The 10,027-nt window shown below is 51.0% G+C and overlaps 1 protein-coding gene across 1 annotated transcript; it reads left to right on the forward strand.

The window, feature by feature from the left end:
- The first annotated feature begins 4,242 nt into the window (after positions 1–4,242).
- RHOU (ras homolog family member U) lies at positions 4,243–8,960 on the forward strand. Its single transcript, XM_032682903.1, is given in 4 exon segments — positions 4,243–4,318; positions 4,321–4,572; positions 5,324–5,382; positions 8,439–8,960. Coding segments are annotated over 4 exon segments (843 nt in total). The 3' UTR covers positions 8,895–8,960.
- The last annotated feature ends 1,067 nt before the right edge of the window (positions 8,961–10,027 follow it).

The following is a 10,027-nucleotide window of genomic DNA, read 5'->3' on the forward strand; positions in this document are numbered from 1 at the left end:
AAATTCAGCCCTGAGACAGACAACTGCCACCCTGTTGACCTACGTGGAGTTAAGCCTGTTTATCCCCCAGATTAGAGCTCTGAAAACAATTGGGTTCAAACCTGTAAGATGTGTGCATGTGATAGGGTTGAGGCTGAAAGCTCAGAAGCAGGGGCTATCTGTTACAGCATCCCTCCATCAATGCACCCTCAGCCCACTGCCACCACGGCTGCCTGGGAGCTGCTCTGACTTGCTGCTGTGGTGCAAACGGCCCCCCCCCTTTGCAAAATAACTGTTTAGCTCATCCTTTTACACAAAAGGCTACAGTACTGGGTAGGGTACATTACAGTATAGGGCAACCATGCAGCTCTGAATCCACTCACATCCCCCCTTCCCAAGCACAGAAACAATGCAGACTGTTATGGCTCACTTGCTGGAGCCTACTTAGCTCAATGCATTGGCTGTATTTGTCTGCTGAAGGTGTTTAAAAATGTACATGTGGCATTTTTCGCTTGCAGCATTGCATGAAGGGCTTTCTCACATCATCTTTCGATGCTGTTCAAATGAATTGTCACCCAGTGCATATCGCCCGCCCTCTGATCTCCCACCTACAGGATTTTTCCTTGTGGTTTGCAACTTTTCTCACTGTCTCATACAGGACACGAATTTGCCATTTGCCACTGCAGATAAGAGGTGACATTGCTCGTACATCCTTGTGCCCTCAGTTGTGCCATATTCCAGCTTGGTGTCAGAGATTGCAGAATGCCTGCTCACCCTCTCTTCAGCAAAAATAGACAAAACAGACCAAGGGGGCAAAAATCCATCAGCTGCCATGACTTCAGCAAGACACACTGCCCAAAATGGCCAAAGCCAACTAGTGAACAGTATTTACTGTACTTAATGTCAACGTATTTACTGTGTGCTGACTTCCAGCATCATATGCTATTCCACAGTACTAGCAAGGTACATGATTTATGGGATGCTGCTGAGAGCAAAATGTAGTTGAAATGTAATTATGGTACTCCTTTTATTTCTTTCCTTGAATAAATGCGGTATGAATCTTGTCTGGTCTATTGACTTTTCTCCAGTTTCTTGTTCCCCGAGGTGGAAAGTTCCCCTGGATTTCTAGAGATGGAAAACTACCAACTGCTGGGCTCTGACAGGAGAAGGGTAACAAGCATTCTGGCACAGAGATGGAGACCCCTTTTGACAGCTCTGCTCCTCAGGCACAACGGGCCTTTCTATCAAAGCTCATGTGTGCAGGAGACAACTTTCTTGGGTACTGCTCAGGGGAAACTACAGCCTTAAAAGCTGTATCTCTTCCCATTGTACGCGTCTTTCGTTATCATTGCCTTCTCTTATATAGAGATGGACCTACATATACACTTAGAACCATGCAGAATAAAAATGAGATACTGGGCTGCAAATGTGGTTCTGCCCTCTGCACAGAGCAGTAGGGAGGAAATGCACCAGAAGTAACAGCATCCAGCCTCCATGCTCGACGCAGTTCCCCAGAAATGCTTGAAGATACTGTTCCTTGTCTTGTGCAGATCCTCGCTACCTTTGGAGTTTCACTGAAAAGTGATTTGTTTTCAATTCAGAAGAAGGGATACAAGTCTGTGCAATTTATCCATTTTCCTTTTGCCTCCATTGGAGGAAAAGAAGGACCTGTAACAATTTATGGTACAGGGACTGCTACCTGATTTTGGTCAGGAATGTGATTGTCACCTGTACCACTCCTATACTAAGCTGTGCGGTTCACTGTTGAAACAGCATCGCTGCTCAAGCTGTTACCACACTACAGGTAGCTCTGAGCTCCCTCACCATTTCAGCAGAGCAGCCACGCAGAGTCTTCTCATGCCTCTCAGTGGAACACCTGCTGGGCTGAAGGTGCCCGATACTGAATTAAACACTGTAATTTTGCAGCCAGGTGGCTGTGGAGCACACTTGCCTTTAAGGCTCTGCTATGGAGGGAGGAGCCCCAACAACAAGCATGGTAATAGGCTGCCCTGGTGGTAACCTTTCAAACAGCTGCAGCTGTTTGCAAAGTGAACCTGCATCTGCACACATAATGTTTTTCCCTTTTCCAACAAGAATAAGCCATATTAGCATTATCCTGGCACAACTGCATCCATACTCTGGGGAGTTAGCTGCAATAGTATTGTTAAAGCAATTCAGCTTTTCTAAGTAGACAAGCTATAATTACACTAAATTAAAATAGAATGCTTTTGTTCTAACCTCAGCATCCCCACGAGGACTTGCACCAAAATAACCAAAGGTACAAATTAAGCCATTTCTGTCATTTTAGTACATGCCTGAGCACAGGCAGGCTCCCACTCCAATCCTTCTACCTGTCACTCCTGGCAGAGCTCAGCTGCCTGGGTGATCTCCTCACAGGCTTCATCACAGAGGGATAAAAGTATGAAAGCTCTCAATGGGGAAACGCTGCTTGGTTGTAGCTGGGTGCCCTGTGATGACTCTCTGGGGCTAATGTCGTATGTGGTAGCACTATCTTTGTTAATTCAGGGGAACATAATTCTGCAGGACTGCGGTGTCCCATGAGAGGGTCAATGGCCCCTATGGGTCTTGAGCATGAGGGTCACACTGAGCCCCTACGCTCTGCTGGCTGCTCCATCCTTGACTCGCTGTGCTCCTTGCAGGAAGTGGGTGCTGCCACCCTGGTGCGGGGCTGCAGGGCGATGTTCCTTCCCCACACCTTCAACTGCATGCATAGAGCATCCAACCTGGGGTCTTCCCAGCTGCCTTCAGCCACGGAGGACCTCGGGTCTGGCCCTGCTTTGGAATGCCCAAAATGTCTAAGAGCACAAGTGCCACAACCCTATGGAGAGCCACAGTGACACTTCCCGTGGAAGAAGCCAGGGCACTTAAGAAAACAAGATCAGCTGTACAGAGTGATTATTTGCATGAGGCATGAGCCTTTGCAGGGCCTTCAGTGGTCCGACCACACAGAGCTTCAGGTTTTACTGAAGCTGGAAGATGACATCCCCACAGGCCTGACACTTCCAGCTCCTCCAGTTACCCTGAGACAGACAGATGGGGCATGATGGGCAGATGTAGCATGTGCTGCAGTACTAAACCACCTGCCTCACATGGGTTTCCATTTCAGTGAGGGAAATATAGGGCACACTGGGAACTCAGATGCCGAAAATGGTAAACTGAAATCCTGACTCTGCCACAGACTTATCAGCACTAATTTGGGTAAGTTGTCTCAGATACCTGCACTCGATGCCTGCCAAGTGAGGTATCCCAGATACTCCAGGTGTCACAGTTCATGTTTGTACAATGCTGCTAAGGTCCCCAGAAGAAATGTGTTAATAACGTTCCCAGTTTAGGGCAGAGGCAAGCCATTCACCAGCCTTTCATTTCCAGCGTTCAACTGCAAAACCTTCCATGGCCAACTTATTTCAACGGTGCTAAAAATGAAGTGCCCCCTTTCCCACGGCACATGGCCCAGTTTATCCTTCCCCAAGGCTGCCGGTGGGAGCTCACTGAGCAAACACACCGAGAGCACGCCACCGCAACTTGACGGCTCTCCTGCCCTGCTAAGTGCGATCCGCTCCGCCCCTCCGGGAGAAGGGCGCAGGCAGTTGGGGCCCAGACCTGCGCTGGGGAGCCACCGGGGCCGCCGGCGAACACCCCGTCCCGTGGTGAAGCCCTGCCAAGGCCGAGGATACCTCAGTGCCGTAAGGGGCCGTTCTAGCCGCGCCGCCGGGCAGGGGTGCGCGCAGGCCCCGACGGGGCGGGGCGGCCCCGCCCCCGCCGCCAAACCAGCCAATCGCGCCGCGCGGCGATGTGAGCGGGCCAATGAGAGGCGTGGCCGCGCGGCGGCGACCCGCCCCCTCCGCGCTCCCGCGGCCGTCGGGGCGGGCGGCGTGGGGCGCTGCGGCGCCGCCTGGCGGCCGGTGCCGGTCTGTGCCGGGCCGAGCGGCGCCGGCCCCTCCCCGCAGCGCCGCGCTATGTCACGCGGCGGCGCGGGGCCGGCGGTCAGGACTCGGGAGCGCGGGGCGAGGCGGTAGCAGCGCCGCCGGGAGCCGCCGCCTGCGCCGGGAGCTGCCGCTGCCGCCCGCGCCCGGGGAGAGCCAGCCGGCACCGGGGCTGGCTTCGCGGCGGTCGCGCCGCTCCTGCCGGCCCGCCGAGGACCCGCACCGCCCGTCCGCCGCCGCCGCGCCCCGTCGCCCCCCGGCCGGCGGCCCCGGGCAGCGCGCCGCCCCCGGGTCCGCGGGGCTCTGCGTGGCCGCGCGGATGCCGCCGCAGCAGGAGGGCGAGGCGGGGTACATCAGCAAGCCGGTACCGCCGGGCGGCTGTGAGGTGCCGCCCGTGCCCCGCGGAGGGTGCGCAGCGGGCGGGCGGCCGCGGCGCTGGGAGCGGCGCTGGGCGGCCGCTGCCGGGCGGCGGGGTCCGGGGCCGCGGCCGTGGCCGGAACCGGGACCGGAGCGGGGTCTGAACCGCGGCGGAGCATCAAGTGCGTGCTGGTGGGGGACGGCGCGGTGGGCAAGACCAGCCTGGTGGTGAGCTACACCACCAACGGGTACCCCACCGAGTACATCCCCACTGCCTTCGACAACTTCTCCGGTAAGTGACCGGGGTACCGCGGGGACCGAGGCGGCGGGAGGGGCGGCAGGGAGCGCGTCCCGGTCGTGCCTCTCCCAGGGCCGTGGCTTGGCTCCTTGGAGGGGCTGATGTCCAGCTTCGGTGATTTCTTTATTTATTTGTGGGGAGCAGGACCCTACCCGGGCAGGACCGGAGCTTGTCAGGCTGCCATCGCAGGCAGCAGCACCAGCCTGTCGCCGGTGTAACGGAGCCGGGCTGGCAGCGGCTGTCGTGCCTGGCGGTGCGACCAGAGCCGAGCTTTAATTGGGAACTCTCCGCTGTAAAGCTTAGCGCTCCCGGGCGTATCGGAACGGCCTAAAGGTCAGGTTAAACACCTTCTCTAGCCCGTGCGAAGGAAGAGGTTCTAGGGTTTCTCTGTGGTTCAGCGGAGGCTTTTTCTGTCCCGGGCGTGCTGAAGGTGTACGGCGGGGAGAATAAACTAAACCCTCGTAGCAGAATAAGATTCTGGACTGCCGGGCTAGCTCTTGGCGCTGCTGGCGGAGAGCTGGTGCCGTCACCGCCTACCTCATCTCTTGTAGTGAAATGAATAGGAAAGCCCTGAAGGACCTGTGTGTGCCCAAGTGTTAGCGACAGACTCCCTTCCAGCTCTGCTAAATCGTTGAATCTAAACTAATTGAAGAAAGATAAGAACTGATTTTTTAATTTTTCCGTAATGGAAAACGTGTAAACTTGGACTCACCTCAGTTTTACCCTCCCTCCTTTCTCTCCAAAGCTGTTGTGTCTGTCGATGGGAAGCCAGTGAGACTTCAGCTCTGTGACACAGCTGGTCAGGTCAGTGGAGCCACTTATTTGATTTCAGTGACAGCGGGAGGGGAGAAGTTGTTGCGCAAAGTTGTCCTGCAAATGACTTCATGGATTTGAAAGTATTCCCAGTGTTTGATCATCTTATTATCCGCTATCATTTTCATTGCTGCTTAACGCCCTGCTTTGTCCGGTGTCTGTTGAAGAGTGGGGGGCGTACTGTGCCTCTGTATAGGGGCTGGCCACAGGCTGCTGCTCTGCTGGCTCAAGCTGCTGCTGTGTTTAGCCTGACTAGAAAGGCTGAACATATTGGGGATTCAACGGCCACCTGGTTTTCTCTTTGAGCAGTTGTCACTGTCTTTATCTTCGCTAAATAATTGCATTTAAGAATCAGGGTGTTTGGGATGTATGCATGCAAAGCATCCACAGCTTTAGGTGTCCAGAGATAGAGTGTGTTTTTGAAGGGACAGAGGCTGAAGGGAGAAAAAAGTCCTGTTGGGTATTGTCCATGGAGACTTCGTATTTGCCATTCCCACGCCCTTAAAAGTGATGCTGCCGCAAAACTGAGGTTTGCTGTAATCTAAGACCTGAAGAGATGAGGGTAGCTGATGTCTCTCATCTCCTAGTTTGCCTGATACATAAAAAGAGCCCATTTCTTACCGCCTTATATTTTCTGCAAATCCCCGGCTTGTACCATTCTGAGCAGTGTGCAACACTGCTTGCCAGGGGTCAAGGCTGGATAACCAAAAGTAAGCAAAAATATTTGCTATCTCTCTGTAATTTGAAGGCAGTGGGAGTTAGGATCCTTCACAGCTTTGTGGATCTAGGTCTATGCCTTCACCAAAAACATGCTGAAAAATCTCAGTGGCCTTAACATACAAACCCATTTAGATGAGTAGTAACTGGGTGTCCTACTTAGGAAAGGGGTTTGAAGGGTTATTTAGTCCTCGACAGCAGTGTAAGACTCCCATGCGCACTACAAACCAATGCTGAAATCCTACAAATGGCATTCTGCGAGTACCAGTATGAAGTTAAACAGCAAGACTGTCCCATAATTTTGTGTCCTACTGAAGAGATGGGGTGGTACTACAGCAGCATGGGCTGTGCATGTTCATATGCAGAGTGTGGCAGGTGAAATTGCCATCGGATGACAGTCTGTGGATATGTAGTGCCTCTGGAAATGCAGCTTCAAGCTGCAGGAGGGATGCGCAGGCCACCCCGGCACCTCTTGCCTTTATTAAGGCCTCTTGCCATTAATGCTTAAGATGTTTGCTATGGCTGCCCAAGGGCAGCTGGAGTGGGTAAAGCCTTTAAAATGAAAAGATTATCTAAACTGGCAGAAGTCGTCCTGAGTAAAAGATTCCTAGGTGGATACTTTGGTAAAACTGCTGCTGGGATATGGCTGCTGAAATCTGCAGCTAAAAGAGCACTCCAGGCAGAGGGAAATTCTATTTCAGCTTCTACTTCTATTTCCTCACTAGCCCAAAGAGGTATAGAGTCTCTGCGGGCCATGTACCTACCACTGAAACAGCAGGAGTGTACTTGGGATATAAAGGGCACTATTTCATCTTGGTGGAAACCCTTAAGATCTGGGTTTGGTTTATAAACCCATTGAATTGAGACCTTTTGAGCTTTCTCAGGTAGCAAGAAGAGGCAATTACATGGCAAAGGACCTTTCTGCAAACAACCCTGTTGTTCAGCACAGCATCTCTCAGTAGATGTGGGGGTTTTCTCGAGCCAAGCAGTGAGAGCCTCGTTTCCTCTGAGGCTTAATCTGAGAATCAAGAGAGCTAATGAAGCTTACTTTCTTGACTCATGTTTTATAAATCGCTGTCTCTCCCAGAGATACTGCTAGAAGAAATTCATTTGAGTGGAACAGGACTTCTGAGGCTTCCAGGGGTCTTTAAACTGCGTATCTTGGGCCTCCAGAGGCTTTAAAGCAAAATCTCACCTCTCAAAAATTAACATGGAACATGGAACTTGAAATTCAACAGTAAACTGCTGGTACCAGGGAGATGTTTTCAGCTCTATGTTTCTGTGCACTTTCAATTCCAAGCTTTTGAGAACATGGTCTGTTTTAATTAAAATGTCACTGCCGCTGAGGCAAATCCTACCTGTTCAGGCTGCTAGTGTTACCCTGCTTTTATCCTGCTGTCAGCATAAAAGCAGCCTGCCTGGAGTTAACCCTTGTTTCTAGCTGCATTCTTCCCTGAGGATCAGCATGCCTTTGTTACCATGTTGGCTTTCTTGTGGCTAGATCTGAAGCTGAAAAAGGGCCATGCTTGCTAGAGTTTGCATTAAAAGGAAAGAAAAAAACCCAGAAAGGTAGTGCTGGGAGGCCCGATTGCAGTTTGTTTGATGTGGCATGGGTGGGAGGGAAAGGTAAAGCTCTTACTCTATGTAATTGGCATGTTAAGCCTGCGCATTGTAAACCATTATTGCACCCTTTAGATTTAAATCCCTGTGCACAATGGCAGGGAAATTATTCCCATATCCTGTAGGATGTTGTTAAGTAGTTACCAGTTTAAAAGCCAACACCAGGAAAGGTACCCAGAAAGGTGCCTGCTGCCACATGCCTGCTCTCTGACCTGTCAGCAGAGCAGCTTTGAGGTACATGGGTGCTCCTCATCAGAGCTGCTCACTGACTCACCCTTGCAAGGGGTGGCCCTGTAGAAAGTACTCTCTCCCTCTTTAATTTTTGGCTTCCTATGCTGTAACCTGCTTCCCTCAGCTTTGCTTCTTTGCTGAAGTAGGGCAGAGGGCCTCCGTACAAAGAGCAAAGGAAATATTTAAGCACTTGAAATAACCTGTGGCATGAATCAGAATATCTCAGGTACGCGGGGAAGCCAACTACCTTCATCCTGTGTGCCCAGCAGTGGCAGGGTGCCTGCTGGCTGGCAGCCGTGAGACCTCAGGCTGAGTACAGGCAACTTCTGCTTGTAACACACCTTGTTGGGTACTCTGGGTGCTCATTTTGAGGTGCTTTTCGAGGGGGCAGTGGCAGGTGATCCTCAACTTCCCCAAAAGTCAGCAGCAGGCTAGAGCTGCTCTTCTGTGGGGTGCTAATGCAATTTTGTTCCATGCAGGATGAATTTGACAAGCTCAGGCCTCTGTGCTACACCAACACGGACATCTTCTTGCTGTGCTTCAGTGTGGTGAGCCCTTCATCCTTCCAGAATGTGAGTGAGAAGTGGGTTCCTGAAATTCGATGCCACTGCCCCAAGGCACCCATAATCCTGGTTGGGACACAGTCGGACCTCCGGGAGGATGTCAAAGTCCTCATTGAGCTGGACAAGTGCAAAGAAAAGCCAGTCTCGGAGGAGGCTGCGAAGCTCTGTGCCGAGGAAATAAAAGCTGCGTCCTACATTGAGTGCTCTGCTTTGACTCAGAAAAACCTCAAGGAGGTCTTTGATGCAGCCATCGTGGCTGGTATTCAGTACTCGGATACGCAGCAGCAACCAAAGAAATCCAAGTGTAGGACTCCAGATAAGATGAAAAACCTCTCCAAATCCTGGTGGAAAAAATACTGCTGTTTTGTATAGGGATTACAAGGACCTGAGTGCTGCTCTGAGGAAATCGAATAGAGGCTATATTAGCTGAAATCTCAATTTGTGTTGTCCCGAGTGTATAATGTAGATCTGTATGTATGTGTATATGTTGCTACTGGATATCTCAGTTGCCCTTTTGAGGGTTGCAGAAGGATTCTTAGTTAAATAATTGCTATAAATCAGGTCTGGCATCCAGTTTTGTGACTAAAACTTCTCATTAAGGAAAAAAAGCACCACGTGTCTGTGAGCGTAGAAGGATTTGTCCAAAGGATTCAACTTCTTGTGTTGTAAGGTGTATGTGATTGACTGGGAGGAGCACACACCAGAGGCCTTCACTGCCAGGGCTTCGCAGGAGGAACGCACAAGTAACGGTGGAAGCGTAGAGCTCTGTACATGGACGATCAAAGGGAAAAATAACACTGTGCCTCCAAATTGACATTTGTAGCTTTAAAACCCCATTCCTCCTCTCTTCTCTGTGTCTTCCCAAGCCAACACTCTTAGGGATCACTTTAAAAAGGATATGCAAGACGTGTAATCTATACGCAAATGCCATAGTTAAAAAGGTCAAGAGTATACCTTCAGCTTGTGGTGAGGGAACCTAATCCCTTATGGAGCTGACATCTCATTTGTCACCTCCTGACTTTGTGAAAGTCCTTTCTGTCCTCCTTCCCCTGCCTTTCCCAGGAAGCCGAGTGGAAGCCCAAGAACATGACCAAGCTTTAACTCGCTACCTCGAGCAGTGGTGATTTCCTCTGTATTTTTGCAGATGTGATGGCAGTTCATCTATTTCAGTTGAAAGGAATGTAAATACTGTTGTGTTGGGGGTTTTGGGTTTTTTTAAGCGATGTAACAAATATCCATGCAGCACCATGTAAACCGCATCTGTTTTTTAAGTCTGCAGCAGGGAATTTCAGGATGCCCATCCTTATGTTTTAAGGCTGCTAAACAAGTAACAAATCAGGCAGATTGAGATTTATAACAAACTGGACTCTAGAAACTGAGGCTGGTACATCTTCTTTATGATGCTGTTTTCAACCAATTTAGCGTTTCCCTTCTAAAGGGCACCAGTCACTTTTGGTTGAATCTTGTCCAAGCTTATAGTTGTGAAATTGGCTGAGGCCACCCTG

Source organism: Chiroxiphia lanceolata, chromosome 3 (assembly GCF_009829145.1).
Source record: "Chiroxiphia lanceolata isolate bChiLan1 chromosome 3, bChiLan1.pri, whole genome shotgun sequence".
NCBI classification, from domain to species: Eukaryota; Metazoa; Chordata; class Aves; order Passeriformes; family Pipridae; genus Chiroxiphia; species Chiroxiphia lanceolata.